At 27.6% G+C, this 16,902-nt stretch overlaps 1 protein-coding gene across 3 annotated transcripts in view; it reads left to right on the top strand.

The window, feature by feature from the left end:
- The window catches only part of LOC106876505 (uncharacterized), a 92,747-nt gene extending 84,958 nt beyond the window's left edge, over positions 1 to 7,789 (top strand). For all 3 annotated transcript variants that reach the window (XM_014925070.3, XM_014925071.3, XM_089361595.1), the window contains exon 2: positions 4,862 to 7,789. In XM_014925070.3, the coding sequence (XP_014780556.1) occupies positions 4,862 to 6,256 (1,395 nt within the window). In that variant the 3' untranslated portion in view covers positions 6,257 to 7,789. The remainder of the gene's footprint in view (positions 1 to 4,861) is intronic.
- The last annotated feature ends 9,113 nt before the right edge of the window (positions 7,790 to 16,902 follow it).

Below are 16,902 nucleotides of genomic sequence, written 5' to 3'. Positions count from 1 at the left end.
CACATATATATATACATATATATATATATACATATATATATATATTCAAATAGATATTGATAATTATTATTCTTCCATAAATGAAATTGTACTAAATAAAGCCCTAATTTTTGCTATGAAGAAAGTAGGTATGACTTACGATGAAGTAAATGTTAAAATGGCTAGGAAATCATTGATTAAATATAATAAATTGTGGGCTAGAAGAGATACTAGAGATTATTTCGATATACCAATGGGGGCGCCTGATTCAGCACAGGTAGCTGATTTAGTAGGTATATATTTATTATCTGAACTTGAACTTGAAAACTTAAAATTGGAGGGTGGTTTATATAGGGATGACCTTTTATTACTTACTAAAAATTGCACTAATAGACAACTAGAATTATATAAGAGAATATATAGTTTTTTTTAAAGAAATGGTTTAAAGATTACTATTTATAATGAGTATTTTAACGTTAATTATTTAGATGCTAATTTTAATTTATCTACTGGTAATACCCAACCTTACCATAAGATTAATGAAAATATTAAATACATTCATGCTAAAAGCAATCACCCACCCTCAATTAAAAATCCTTAACATTTACTATAGGTAAAAGAATATCTTTACTATCTTCTAATATAGAGATTTTTGAAAAACATGCACCTTATTATAATAAAGCCCTTCAAGAAGCGGGTTATACTAATAATATAAATTTTTTTAATAATCCGAAATATTTTTATAATTTTAGTAATAATAATTATAATAATAATGACCTTTTTAATAAACATAACTTTTATACTCATGATAATGTCTTCTTAGGTAATAATAAGAATAATAAGAATAATTGGTATTATGATATTAAATTACCTAAACATAAGCTTAATTTTAATGGAAACAATTTTAAATATTATTTTAATTTTTTTAATGATAATAATAAATTTAATAATACCAATAATAAATTCAATAATATCTATAATAAGAACAAACTCTGGCTAATTATTCCATACGGCGTTCAAGTTAAAACTAACATTATTAATGAAATTTTAAAAGTTATTGATTTATTCCTTAGAGATAATAAAAAATATCATTATATTTTTTCTAAAAATAATTTTGGTGTAGGTTATTCTACTACTAATAATGTTGCTAATATTATCTCTTCTTTTAATAAATTTAAGTTAAATAAGTATTATAAATTTAAATTTAATAATTATTCTAATATTAATTTGAATAATAATAATGTTGACCAGGATATAATTAATTGTACATGCTTAGATAAAACTAAACGTAATTTTAATAATAAATGTAATTTGAAAGATGTAGTGTATAAATGTATAGTGAAATTATTGAATGAAAATAAACATAATGGTTATAATTTAAATAAGATGTATATAGGATCGACTTCTAATAAAATTAAATTAAGAGTAGCTCAACATATGCACTCATTTAAGAATAGAAATTTGATTAATTCTACTGGCCTCAGTAAATATATTAGGGAACTTAAATCTAAAAATATTAACTATATTTTAAAATGGGAGATAGTTTGTAAAGCTAAATCCTATCGTATAGGTAATAACTTTTGTAATTTTTGTAATAATGAATTTAAAGAGATATTATTTCATAAGGATAATAATTTACTTAATTCTTTTGATGAACGAAAAATAAAATGTAGACATAAACTACTTTATTTATATAAAAACTTTAGCTAATGATTTTTTATTTATTTTTTTATATGGGTATGTGTATATGCATGAGTATAAGTATATATATGAGTGTGCGTGTTTTAGTCTATATGCGTTAGTATGTATGTATATTTTTAGGTGTATGTATATATGTTTACGTATGTATTTATATAGGTTTAAGTATATATATGTGTTTGTGTTTATATATGTTTGTGTATGTTGAGTGTATATTTGTATTTACATGTATGTATAAATATATGTATTTGTGAGTATAGATGTATATTTATAGATATTGTGTGTGTGTTTGAGTGTGTGAATGTAGTTTTGTTTTATAAATATTCCTTATTTATATATTTATTTGTGTGAATTTTTATTTGTGTGCATATATTTTTATATATATATTTAAGAGTATTTTTGTGTATATGTATGTATATGTATATTTATGTATGTACTTATGTAAATGTGTATATATATGTATATATATGGGTATAAGTATATATGTGAATGTGTGTAATTTTTCTATATTGATTAGTAAGTATATATATATAAGTGTATGTATATATATTTATGTATATATATATATATATATATATATATATATATATATATATATATATATATGTATATGTATATACATGTTTTTTCTGTGTATATATGTGTGTATATTTTATGTGTTTATATGTTTTTTAAGTGAATATTAGTGTATATTTATGTATTCTTTTATATATATATATATTTATGTATGTATATGAGTTTGTTTGTATTGTGTATATATATATGTGCATTTGAGTATACATATGTATATTTTTTTGTGTGTATAAACTAGAGTATATATGTGAGTGTATATATTTTATATTTTATATTTTTATATATATGTATATATGTATGTATATGTGTATCTATATAATATGTATATATGTATGTATATGTGTATCTATATAATATGTATATATGTATGTATATGTGTATCTATATAATATGTATATTTGAGAGTATGGGAGGGTGAGTGGGAGTGTGTATTTATATATAATATTCTTTATTTATTTATATGTGTGTATGAGTGTATTTGTATTTATATGTATGTTTAGATAGGTACATGTGTGTATGTGTAGATATATATTTATGTATATATATAGTAGTTTTATTTTTATTGGTAGGTTAATATTTTAGGAAGTTTAAGGTTTTATATTACAATGACACTACGTTTTTATAAGACTAAATCAATAGTAGTATTTTAGCTTATTTCATAATATTATATTATTTAATTTACCACTCTTAGTCTTATTATTAATTTATTATATATTAGAATTTAAAATTTATTAATATCTTTTATAAGATAGCTATAGTTTTTTGTTCTTTTTATGTTGTTTGTTATATAAATTTTAAATTTTTCATTCATTTTTTTTTAAGTATTATTATTTCATTCATGTTTTCGTATTCTATTCTCTATTTTAACGTAGTATTTTCGCGCGACCTCTTGCTTAAAACGTTATAGCTATTAGATAACGTCTTAGTTTCAGTTTGAATTACGGAAAAATATGGATAAGTACTGTTTTTACTTTGGTAAAGATTTTCTACTATTTGAAAATAATATGTATTCTTGTTTTTTATATTATTCATTTGGTTCTTTATAGATTATTTTTAATGGATAACTTATTTAACACTAAATTATTTAGAAGTTATAGTTTCATTTCTACATAATATTAGAACTTCGATTTGAATAGTGTTGATATATTTTCGATTATTTTTGATTGATAATATTTGATTAATAATTAGTCTTTATTGTTTATAATATCGTTAAAGGTTTTTTTATTAAAACTTTGTATATATATATAAAGTTTAATCTTTCATTCTTAATAATTTTTTTCTTTCCTAATTTTTTCATTCATAATTTTTTCATTCATATTTTTATTCTTACGTTTGTAGAAATAAATTAAATAAACGTTTTTAGCTTTAAATAGTATAGCTTTAACTATTACACCGGTTAAATATGTACTAATTTTATCTTCATTATTATTTTAAACTTAAACTTCGTTCAAATTGTATTTAAAACAAAGATAATTTAAAACAATGATAATTTATGTAAGCTGTTTTTTGTATATAATATACATGTTATTATAATGGATGAAGGGAAGATTATTGAATGGTTATTATTTTGACATTTTGATATTTTTAATAATTTTTCTATCTTTATAAAATAAGTATTTCATATTAATTCATTTGGTACTTATTGTTGGTTGAGATATATATATATCTAATTATTGTTCTACTTACGATCTGACGATTAGCTATATTTTTGAATAGAATTTATTTTCGATAATTTCAATTGATCTTAATCGATTTAAATTTCCTTTTTATTTGAAAATTAGTTATGAAACACGTGTAATCATTTTATTATATTTATTTTATGATATTTACTTTGCTTTATATTATACTCATTTATTGTGCTTTTAATTGTTAATTTTTCTATATGTGATAGTGGATTTTCATCGATGAGTTCTTGAAACTTGGTTATTTTCCCTAAAACTATATATTTTATATATATTTTATCTATAAAGCTCAATTTAATTTTAAGTTTTTATAAATTGATTTTAATTGAGTTTTTACCTGTAATTTTGGATTTTGTCCCTAATATTATTATTATTATTATTATATATATATATATATATATATATATATATATATATATATATATATATATATATATATATATATATATATATATATATATATATATGTATATATATATATATATATATATACATATATATATATATATATATATATATATATATATATATATATATATATATATATATATATATATATATATGACCACTGAACGACAGTATGAGTCTTCGAAGACAGCTGCTCCCATAAGTACCGAAATAAAATTTGCGATTTATGGAGGGTCAAAGTTGGGAACAAAAACAGGACAGTGGAGACATACAAGGAAACCAAACGAAAACAAACATGGACGGTTGTTAGACCAGAACGAGAGTAAATGCATGCATACCTATATTCATAAACGTGTGTGCATGTACATACATATGCACATATACATACATACATATATATATATATATATATATATATATATATATATATATGCGCCCATAAGCACCCATAAGCACCCATATATAACACCCATATGTATGAATGTTTCTAATATTTTTCTTTTTTTTCTTGTTTTTTATAGGCCATGAACAGAAAAGATATGATTAAATCAAAGAACAGAGAGATGAGAAGGGAGTCAGGAAATGTTTTCTACGACATTCCTGCAAAGAGCAGAATTAAACAATTTATTGAACACACTGTTCTACCATTGCTACTGATTATGTTCACTCCAAACTTAGTGATGATCCTTTGGTATACAGCTGTCAAATTTGATGGAAGCATTACTTATTGTTTACATCATTTATTCAAAGGCTCAGTGCTTACTGGACTTTTAAACATTTGGACTGAAGTTTCAATTGGAAGTTCTTTTGCACTAATTGTCATTTTTGGTTACAGTTTGTGGGCTATTATTACAATGAAGATTTTGCCAGGGCAATTAGTGAAGGGATCAATCACACCAAAAGGCAATGTACCCATATATATTGACAATGGATTTTTATATTTTTCACTCACAATTGTTGTTCTTGTGTGTTCTGAAATAATACTCAACACATATGATATTTCTGTGTCCATAATTTATGACCGTTTTGGTGATATCTTAGGTACATTGAATCTAGTAAGTTTTGTTTTCTGTTTTATATTATATGTGAAAGGATTAACGTTTCCTTCCTCATCTGACTCTGGTACTTCAGGAAATGTAATTTTTGATTATTATTGGGGTACTGAATTGTATCCTAAAATTTATGGCATTGACATTAAGCAATTCACTAACTGTCGATTTGGAATGATGTCCTGGGCACTTATAGTTTTAATTTTTTCAATTAAGAATTATCAACTTAATGGATGGGTTGATAGTAACATAGTATCTACTGCACTTCAACTTTTATACATTACAAAATTTTTTTGGTGGGAAGCAGGTTATCTGAACACAATTGATATCATGTTAGACAGAGCAGGATACTACATCTGCTGGGGCTGTCTTGTTTTCATTCCAGGGTTCTATACATCAGTGAGCTTATATTTAGTCAACCATCCAATACATCTGGGAACATTAGTATCTATTTTCATTTTCATTACAGGCACAGCAGCACTTCTTATCAACTACTTTGCTGACAAGCAAAAACAAAAAGTACGTGCTACTAATGGCAACTGCTTAGTATGGGGTAAGAAGCCTGTTATAATTCAGGCAACATATACATTAGAGACAGGAGAGAAAAAAGAAGGGATTTTACTTGTTTCAGGTTGGTGGAGTTGGTCTCGACATTTCCACTATATTCCAGAAATTGTTTTGGCATTCTGCTGGACAATTCCTGCATGTTTCTCAAGTTTTATGCCTTTTTTTTATGTAATACATTTACTAATTTTGCTAACACACAGAAGTTTTCGTGATGACGATAAATGTGGAAGGAAATATGGAGAATTTTGGAAAGAATACTGTCGTAAAGTACCTTATCGCATTATTCCGTATCTCTTTTAAAGCAGCCAAATTATTGGGTATTATTGTGTTGGTTTTTCCTGAAATGATTATCAGGCAATGTTTTCTCTTATTTAGGCTATGTGCTGGATTATTTAATTTCTCTGCTGTTAGCAAAATGGTTCATAAGCTGCTCTTGTGAAATATAATTCATATTGACTGTAAAGAAAAATTTAGATAATATTTTCATTGTGAATTTATTATGTGCATTACTTAATTTGGAAATAATATTTCTTTTTAATAAGTATAAGTGTTTTGGTAAAATAATATCATATTATTATTTTTTTAAATTAAAATATTGTTATTTGCAATTGAAATATTAGTGTGTGTCTTCATAAGCAGTTATTTTGATTATGTCAACACATAAATCTGTGTCAATATAATCAAATACTGTCCTTCATTTCTCACAATCTCAGTAATATAATGAGTTTATAAAAGAATTCCAGTGATTATTAATATCATTTGAGAATAAGCAGCTGTTTATTTAAACTGCAACAAATAAAAAAGGGATGACTTGCATTCATTGCTAACTGGTAGGCTTCTATAAAAAAAATGACCAGGCATGTGCATATATGTGCATGATCAAATCTAGTCTTAACGTGGCAAATCTGAGTCATTTGAACTCTTTAATATGTAACAAAATAGCAAATGGATTGTGTCATTACCTTCAGTAAAGCGAATTTAGCATATTTTAGAATATTGTCTTCAGAACTGAATACATTCTGATATCATTTGAGTTCTATATGAGGATTTTTCCATACATTTTACAAACATTAACAATATTTTTCTAATTGTTTGTAGCCTAGAAACAATTGACCCACCTATAAGCTGATGTTAAATGATAATAAGCCTAAAGTAGGAAGGACACACAATTTGTAGGAAGATCCATTAGAAAAACTTCTCTTAAACCAATATTGACAATGTTTTCATTAATCATTTAAGTATAGAAGAGCATGTTGTTTAAATAATTTTGTTTTAATATATACCATAACATTAAAAAAAAATTATTTATTGTCTGATGGAGAAAATTAATGAAACTTAATTCAAAATTAAATATTTAATCCTAGTTTAATTCTAGTTTAATTAAATTTGGACAATAATAGGCTTTACTCTTTATTATTAATAACCTTTCAAAATTCATCTCATAACCAGGAATGCTTGTGATTAGGTTCTATATATCTTTTCAATCAGAGAAAGTGGAGGAAATTCACTTCACTAATTCAACCTTTCAAACTTAGTCTAATATCTAAAATTCTAAAAAACATTATCATGCTCTAAAGGTACATTTAAATTTTCCTAAGTGTATGTACATGAAAATAGGAATTATTCAAAAATAAATATTATTTACAAGTGTATATTTGCAGAATTTTCTTCCAATTTAATAATGTATAACTGTTTGAATACTCCATTTTTTTTCCCTTCGTTAATTTTTAATTTTCTCAACAATAAATGTAAAAATATATAAATCTTTTCTTTTATGAAAAAATAATTTTTTTTTCCATTTGATAAATAAAACATTACTATTGATATAAGAAATCCTTGTTATTATTTGAATGGTGCATCGGTCAAAAATACCTTGTTTTGGGTAAGATATCTTTATCTTTTAGATCAAAACCTTCCCTGATCAACGAAATAAATACCAGTCGAGTCAGTTAAATAGACTATATACATCTATCTTGAATTTGAAGATATGCACCTATGTTTGAAATCATTATTATTGAATGTAATGTATACTAGTGTTCCCTGGATAAAATGTTTTGTGTTATTTGTTTACATCCTAAGTTTCAAGTCCTGTCAAAATCAATGATAAAAGAAGCACCAAAACAAACAACAAGTTGGATAAGTCGACTTGGACCATAAAATTTGTTAGAAGTCAGAGGAGAATGTTGATACAAATTGGTCGATCAAATTTCAGTTTGTTGAATTGTTGACTTGTAATCTATCAACAGAACAACCTTAACAGCTATATAAGTAGCAATAAAAGAAGCAAACATTTTTTAAATGTACCAAAACTTTAAGCAAATAATCAGAAAGAAGAGATTAAAAAACCTCCATTCAAAAAGATGACAAAATACAAAGTTTTTGAAAGAATAGCACGAGATTTAACAGTTGCCTCAAAATTATAGAATTTAGAGGGAACTTGAGACATGAAAATGAGGATTTCGTTCTGGTTGACATGAGGGTTTGAAGCATGCTGCCACTGACTATTGCTTTGAGTAACTATGTGATTTTCACCTCGTGTGATTAGCCTACATTACAATGCAGTAAATTTGCTATTTTGGAATAATTTTTCTGAACTCAGTAATACAGAAGTTTTCAGTTAGAAATATTATTTCAGATGCATGTAGAGATGTGTATAACAATAAAGTAGTATTGGAATATAGGAGATAACAGTCTGTTATACCTCCTCACATAATTCGGACCATCACATAGAAACCAAATAGATTTCCCCAACTACATAATTTGAAACCTTTTATATTTAATCTAGCTCTTTAATATAGCTCTTTAATCTAGCTCTTTAGTAATTTTCTTAGTAAACTAGATGTTTGAGTGAGGTGCAGAATTCACATCTAATGTGATTTCCAGTGACCTTTTGTGACCCAGATGTCAATTTATGAAGAACAACTCGTCAGTCAGGGTTTCTTCCTCGAACAATTTCTTCTCTTCTAACCAATATGCATGACCTTCAATGTAACCTTATCCTACACACTATCTCTTACTAATTTTAAAATTACACAGGATTTGAGGGGGTATGTCTACATGGTCATCAGAGCTGCTAGAAATAGCAACCAAAACACTCTAAATCACACCCTTAAATCTTCAAAAGGAAAAGAAGAGGTTAGATAATGTAGCTATGCAATACATGAAAACAATGAGATGCTCAAGGTTGTAATGTCTTTGCTCCTTGGTTTACTTGTTCAGAGATGATATTTGGATTTAAAAAACAAAAATGCACTCCATAGATCTTAATCAAAAGATTATTTCTCATTTTCCTTTTCTGACGTCTAGGTTATACACTGTATTCTGTAAGGTGTTTCTGCAAGCAAAAATTTCACTCATTTGGTTCGTCATTTCAATTCAAAGCAATTTTCACAATTCCTCAAAGAATAGTTGTTGTTTCTACCCTGCCCAACACACCTAGCTGTCATATTCTTTCACATCGTATGCTAAAGGCATATATTTCATCTAAAAAAAAACAAAGATAAGAAATCGAGACACTTTGGAGAATGCAGACGGCAGTGGAGCTTATATTTAAAGCAATTGATATTTTCGATATCAATATAACTCCTCAGCAAGAAATGAAGAAATGAATGTGTAGCGTAGACTCGGGCGAAATAGCTCTCTTCTATTTATTATATGTAGGTGCAATCGAAAGTAGCAAGGAACAGCTAGCCTTTGGCCAGTGTTTGGTGAATTCTTTGATAGATATAATGTTTACATCAACAATCAAGCCCATAGGACTTCAAAATGAATAGTGGTTTTTGCAAAAATGAAAACTATCTAAAAGTGTCAAAAAAAGACTGGAAATCACGAAATTAGAATTTTCAACTTTTCTTGCTTTTTCATGGTTATTTTCAAATTTATTGTTAGTTTGTTTTTTCTGAAAATGGTTGTGACTTCAGTGAATTCTTTTCTAAATATAATGTCTTCAGCAAACATCTAGCTTTCGACTTCAAAATGAATAGTGGTCTTTGCAAAAATGAAAACTATCTAAAAGTGTCGAACAACGACTGGAAATCACGAAATTAGCATTTTCAAATGGTTGTGATTTCGGTGAAATCTTTGATAAATATTCTCATCAACCATCTAGCCTATATCAACCCACTAGACTTCAATATGAATAGTGGTTTTGCAAAAATGAAAACTATCTAAAAGGGTCAAAAAACGACTGGAAATAACGAAATTAGCATTTTCAACTTTTCTTGGTTTTTCATGGTTATTTTCAAAATTGTGTGAGTTTCAGTTTTGTGAAAATGGTTGTGATTTCGATGAACACTTTCATAAATATCATGTTTTCATCAACCATCTAGCCTATATCAACCCAATAGACTTCAATATGAATGGTGGTTTTCCAAAAATGAAAACTATCTAAAACTATTATATGTAGGTGCAATCGAAAGTAGCAAGGAACAGCTAGCCTTTGGCCAGTGTTTGGTGAATTATTTGATAAATATCATGTTCTCATCAACCATCTAGCCTATATCAACTCAATAGAATTCAATATGAACGGTGGTTTTGCAAATATGAAAACTATCTAAAAGTGTCAAAAAACGACTGGAAATCACGATATTAGCATATTCAAGTTTTTTTGGTTTTTCATGGTTATTTTCAAAATATTGTGAGTTTCAGTTTTGTGAAAATGGTTGTGACTTCGATGAACTCTATGATAGATATAATGTTTTTATCAACCATCTAGCCAATATCAACCCAATAGAATTCAATATGAATGGTGGTTTTGCAAAAATGAAAACTATCTAAAAGTGTCGAACAACGACTGGAAATCACGAAATTAGCATTTTCAAATGGTTGTGATTTCGGTGAAATCTTTGATAAATATTCTCATCAACCATCTAGCCTATATCAACCCACTAGACTTCAATATGAATAGTGGTTTTGCAAAAATGAAAACTATCTAAAAGAGTCAAAAAACGACTGGAAATAACGAAATTAGCATTTTCAACTTTTCTTGGTTTTTCATGGTTATTTTCAAAATTGTGTGAGTTTCAGTTTTGTGAAAATGGTTGTGATTTCGATGAACACTTTCATAAATATCATGTTTTCATCAACCATCTAGCCTATACCAACCCAATAGACTTCAATATGAATGGTGGTTTTCCAAAAATGAAAACTATCTAAAACTATTATATGTAGGTGCAATCGAAAGTAGCAAGGAACAGCTAGCCTTTTGCCAGTGTTTGGTGAATTATTTGATAAATATCATGTTCTCATCAACCATCTAGCCTATATCAACCCAATAGAATTCAATATGAACGGTGGTTTTGCGAATATGAAAACTATCTAAAAGTGTCAAAAAACGACTGGAAATCACGATATTAGCATTTTCAAGTTTTGTTGGTTTTTCATGGTTATTTTCAAAATATTGTGTGTTTCAGTTTTGTGAAAATGGTTGTGACTTCGATGAACTCTATGATAAATATAATGTTTTCATCAATCATCTAGTCTATATTAACGCTTTAGACTTCAACATAAATAGTGGTTTTGCAAAAATGAAAACTATCTAAAAGTGTCAAACAACGACTGGAAAGCACGAAATTAGCATTTTCAAATGGTTGTGATTTCGGTGAAATCTTTGATAAATATCATGTTTTTATCAACCATCTAGCCTATATCAACCCAATAGAATTCAATATGAATGGTGGTTTTGCAAAAATGAAAACTATCTAAAAGTGTCGAACAACGACTGGAAATCACGAAATTAGCATTTTCAAATGGTTGTGATTTCGGTGAAATCTTTGATAAATATTCTCATCAACCATCTAACCTATATCAACCCACTAGACTTCAATATGAATAGTGGTTTTGCAAAAATGAAAACTATCTACAAGAGTCAAAAAACGACTGGAAATAACGAAATTAGGATTTTCAAATTTTCTTGGTTTTTCATGGTTATTTTCAAAATTGTGTGAGTTTCAGTTTTGTGAAAATGGTTGTGATTTCGATGAACACTTTCATAAATATCATGTTTTCATCAACCATCTAGCCTATACCAACTCAATAGACTTCAATATGAATGGTGGTTTTCCAAAAATGAAAACTATCTAAAACTATTATATGTAGGTGCAATCGAAAGTAGCAAGGAACAGCTAGCCTTTGGCCAGTGTTTGGTGAATTATTTGATAAATATCATGTTCTCATCAACCATCTAGCCTATATCAACCCAATAGAATTCAATATGAACGTTGGTTTTGCGAATATGAAAACTATCTAAAAGTGTCAAAAAACGACTGGAAATCACGATATTAGCATTTTCAAGTTTTGTTGGTTTTTCATGGTTAGTTTCAAAATATTGTGAGTTTCAGTTTTGTGAAAATGGTTGTGACTTCGATGAACTCTATGATAAATAGAATGTTTTCATCAATCATCTAGCCTATATTAACGCTTTAGACTTCAACATGAATAGTGGTTTTGCAAAAATGAAAACTATCTAAAAGTGTCAAACAACGACTGGAAATCACGAAATTAGCATTTTCAAATGGTTGTGATTTCGGTGAAATCTTTGATAAATATCATGTTTTTATCAACCATCTAGCCTATATCAACCCAATAGAATTCAATATGAATGGTGGTTTTGCAAAAATGAAAACTATCTAAAAGTGTCAAAAAACGACTGGAAATCAAGATATTATCATTTTCAAGTTTTGTTCGTTTTTCATGGTTATTTTCAAAATATTGTGAGTTTCAGTTTTGTGAAAACGCTTGTAACTTCGATGAACTCTTTCATAAATATAATGTTTTCAACACCCATGTAGCTTATATTAATCGACTAGAATTCAAAATGAATAGTGGTTTCGCAAAAATGAAAACTAAAATCGACTGGAAATCACCAAATAATCATTTTCAAGTTCTGTTGGTTTTTCATGGTTATTTGCAAAATTTTGTGAGTTTGTGTTTTCTGAAAACGCTTGTGAGTTCGATGAACTCTTTGATAAATATAATGTTTTCAACACACATCTAGCTTATATTAACCATCTAGACTTCGAAATGAATAGTGGTTTTGCAAAAATGAAAACTACCTAAAAGTGTCTAAAATCGAATGGAAATCAGGAAATAAGCATTTTCAAGTTTTGTTGCTTTTTCATGGTTATTTGCAAAATTTTGTGTGTTTCAGTTTTGTGAAAATGGTTATGACTTCGATGAACTCTTTGATGAATATCATGTTTTCATCAACCATCTAGCATATAACAACCCTTTAGACTTCAACATAAATAGTGGTTTTTGCAAAAATGAAAACTAACTAAAAGTGACAAAAAACGACTGGAAATCACGAAATTAGCATTTTCAAATTTTGTTGGTTTTTCATGGTTATTTTCAAAATATTGTGAGTTTCAGTTTTGTGAAAATGGCTGTGACTTCGATGAACTCTATGATAAATATAATGTTTTCATCAACCATCTAGCCTATATTAACGCTTTAGACTTCAACATGAATAGTGGTTTTGCAAAAATGAAAACTATCTAAAAGTGTCAAACAACGACTGGAAAGCACGAAATTACCATTTTCAAATGGTTGTGATTTCGGTGAAATCTTTGATAAATATCATGTTTTTATCAACCATCTAGCCTATATCAACCCAATAGAATTCAATATGAATGGTGGTTTTGCAAAAATGAAAACTATCTAAAACTGTCAAAAAATGACTGGAAATCACGAAATTAGAATTTTCAAGGTTTGTTGCTTTTTCATGGTTATTGTCAAACATATGTGAGTTTGTTTTTCTGAAAATGGTTGTGACTTCAGTGAATTCTTTTATAAATATAATGTCTTCAGCAAACATCTAGCTTTGGACTTCAAAATGAATAGTGGTCTTTGCAAAAATGAAAACTATCTAAAACTGTCAAAAAACGACTGGAAATCACGATATTATCATTTTCAACTTTTCTTGGTTTTTCATGGTTATTTTCAAAATATTGTGAGTTTCAGTTTTGTGACAACGCTTGTGACGTCGATGAACTCTTTGATAAATATAATGATTTCAACACCCATGTAGCTTATATTAATCGACTAGAATTCAAAATGAATAGTGGTTTCGCAAAAATGAAAACTACCTAACAGTGTCTAAAATCGACTGGAAATCACCAAATAAGCATTTTCAAGTTCTGTTGGTTTTTCATGGTTATTTGCAAAATATTGTGAGTTTGTGTTTTCTGAAAACGCTTGTGAGTTCGATGAACTCTTTGATAAATATAATGTTTTCAACAAACATCTAGCTTATATTAACCATCTAGATTTCAAAATGAATAGTGGTTTTGCAAAAATGAAAACTACCTAACAGTGTCTAAAATCGACTGGAAATCAAGATATTATAATTTTCAAGTTTTGTTGGTTTTTCATGGTTATTTTCAAAATATTGTGAGTTTCAGTTTTGTGAAAACGCTTGTGACTTCGATGAAATCTTTGATAAATATAATGATTTCAACACCCATGTAGCTTATATTAATCGACTAGAATTCAAAATGAATAGTGGTTTCGCAAAAATGAAAACTAAATCGACTGTAAATCACCAAGTAATCATTTTAAAATTTTGTCGGTTTTTCATGGTTATTTGCAAAATTTTGTGAGTTTTTGTTTTCTGAAAACGCTTGTGACTTCGATGAACTCTTTGATAAATATAATGTTCTCAACACGCATCTAACTTATATTAACCATCTAGACTTCAAAATGAATAGTGGTTTTGCAAAAATGAAAACTACCTAACAGTGTCTAAAATCGACTGGAAATCACCAAATAAGCATTTTCAAGTTCTGTTGGTTTTTCATGGTTATTTGCAAAATATTGTGAGTTTGTGTTTTCTGAAAACGCTTGTGAGTTCGATGAACTCTTTGATAAATATAATGTTTTCAACAAACATCTAGCTTATATTAACCATCTAGATTTCAAAATGAATAGTGGTTTTGCAAAAATGAAAACTACCTAAAAGTGTCTAAAATCGAATGGAAATCAGGAAATAAGCATTTTCAAGTTTTGTTGCTTTTTCATGGTTATTTGCCAAATTTTGTGTGTTTCAGTTTTGTGAAAATGGTTATGACTTCGATGAACTCTTTGATGAATATCATGTTTTCATCAACGATCTAGCCTATATCAACCCAATAGACTTCAATATGAATGGTGGTTTTCCAAAAATGAAAACTATCTAAAACTATTATATGTAGGTGCAATCGAAAGTAGCAAGGAACAGCTAGCCTTTGGCCAGTGTTTGGTGAATTATTTGATAAATATCATGTTCTCATCAACCATCTAGCCTATATCAACCCAATAGAATTCAATATGAACGGTGGTTTTGCGAATATGAAAACTATCTAAAAGTGTCAAAAAACGACTGGAAATCACGATATTAGCATTTTCAAGTTTTGTTGGTTTTTCATGGTTATTTTCAAAATATTGTGTGTTTCAGTTTTGTGAAAATGGTTGTGACTTCGATGAACTCTATGATAAATATAATGTTTTCATCAATCATCTAGTCTATATTAACGCTTTAGACTTCAACATAAATAGTGGTTTTGCAAAAATGAAAACTATCTAAAAGTGTCAAACAACGACTGGAAAGCACGAAATTAGCATTTTCAAATGGTTGTGATTTCGGTGAAATCTTTGATAAATATCATGTTTTTATCAACCATCTAGCCTATATCAACCCAATAGAATTCAATATGAATGGTGGTTTTGCAAAAATGAAAACTATCTAAAAGTGTCGAACAACGACTGGAAATCACGAAATTAGCATTTTCAAATGGTTGTGATTTCGGTGAAATCTTTGATAAATATTCTCATCAACCATCTAGCCTATATCAACCCACTAGACTTCAATATGAATAGTGGTTTTGCAAAAATGAAAACTATCTACAAGAGTCAAAAAACGACTGGAAATAACGAAATTAGGATTTTCAAATTTTCTTGGTTTTTCATGGTTATTTTCAAAATTGTGTGAGTTTCAGTTTTGTGAAAATGGTTGTGATTTCGATGAACACTTTCATAAATATCATGTTTTCATCAACCATCTAGCCTATACCAACTCAATAGACTTCAATATGAATGGTGGTTTTCCAAAAATGAAAACTATCTAAAACTATTATATATAGGTGCAATCGAAAGTAGCAAGGAACAGCTAGCCTTTGGCCAGTGTTTGGTGAATTATTTGATAAATATCATGTTCTCATCAACCATCTAGCCTATATCAACCCAATAGAATTCAATATGAACGTTGGTTTTGCGAATATGAAAACTATCTAAAAGTGTCAAAAAACGACTGGAAATCACGATATTAGCATTTTCAAGTTTTGTTGGTTTTTCATGGTTATTTTCAAAATATTGTGAGTTTCAGTTTTCTGAAAATGATTGTGACTTCGATGAACTCTATGATAAATAGAATGTTTTCATCAATCATCTAGCCTATATTAACGCTTTAGACTTCAACATGAATAGTGGTTTTGCAAAAATGAAAACTATCTAAAAGTGTCAAACAACGACTGGAAAGCACGAAATTAGCATTTTCAAATGGTTGTGATTTCGGTGAAATCTTTGATAAATATCATGTTTTTATCAACCATCTAGCCTATATCAACCCAATAGAATTCAATATGAATGGTGGTTTTGCAAAAATGAAAACTATCTAAAAGTGTCAAAAAACGACTGGAAATCAAGATATTATCATTTTCAAGTTTTGTTCGTTTTTCATGGTTATTTTCAGAAAACGCTTGTGACTTCGATGAACTCTTTCATAAATATAATGTTTTCAACACCCATGTAGCTTATATTAATCGACTAGAATTCAAAATGAATAGTGGTTTCGCAAAAATGAAAACTAAAATCGACTGGAAATCACCAAATAATCATTTTCAAGTTCTGTTGGTTTTTCATGGTTATTTGCAAAATTTTGTGAGTTTGTGTTTTCTGAAAACGCTTGTGACTTC

This window comes from Octopus bimaculoides, chromosome 13 (genome assembly GCF_046866305.1).
Source record: "Octopus bimaculoides isolate indiv1 chromosome 13, ASM4686630v1, whole genome shotgun sequence".
Classification (NCBI taxonomy): domain Eukaryota; kingdom Metazoa; phylum Mollusca; class Cephalopoda; order Octopoda; family Octopodidae; genus Octopus; species Octopus bimaculoides.
This window is presented reverse-complemented; position numbering and strand designations above follow the sequence as displayed.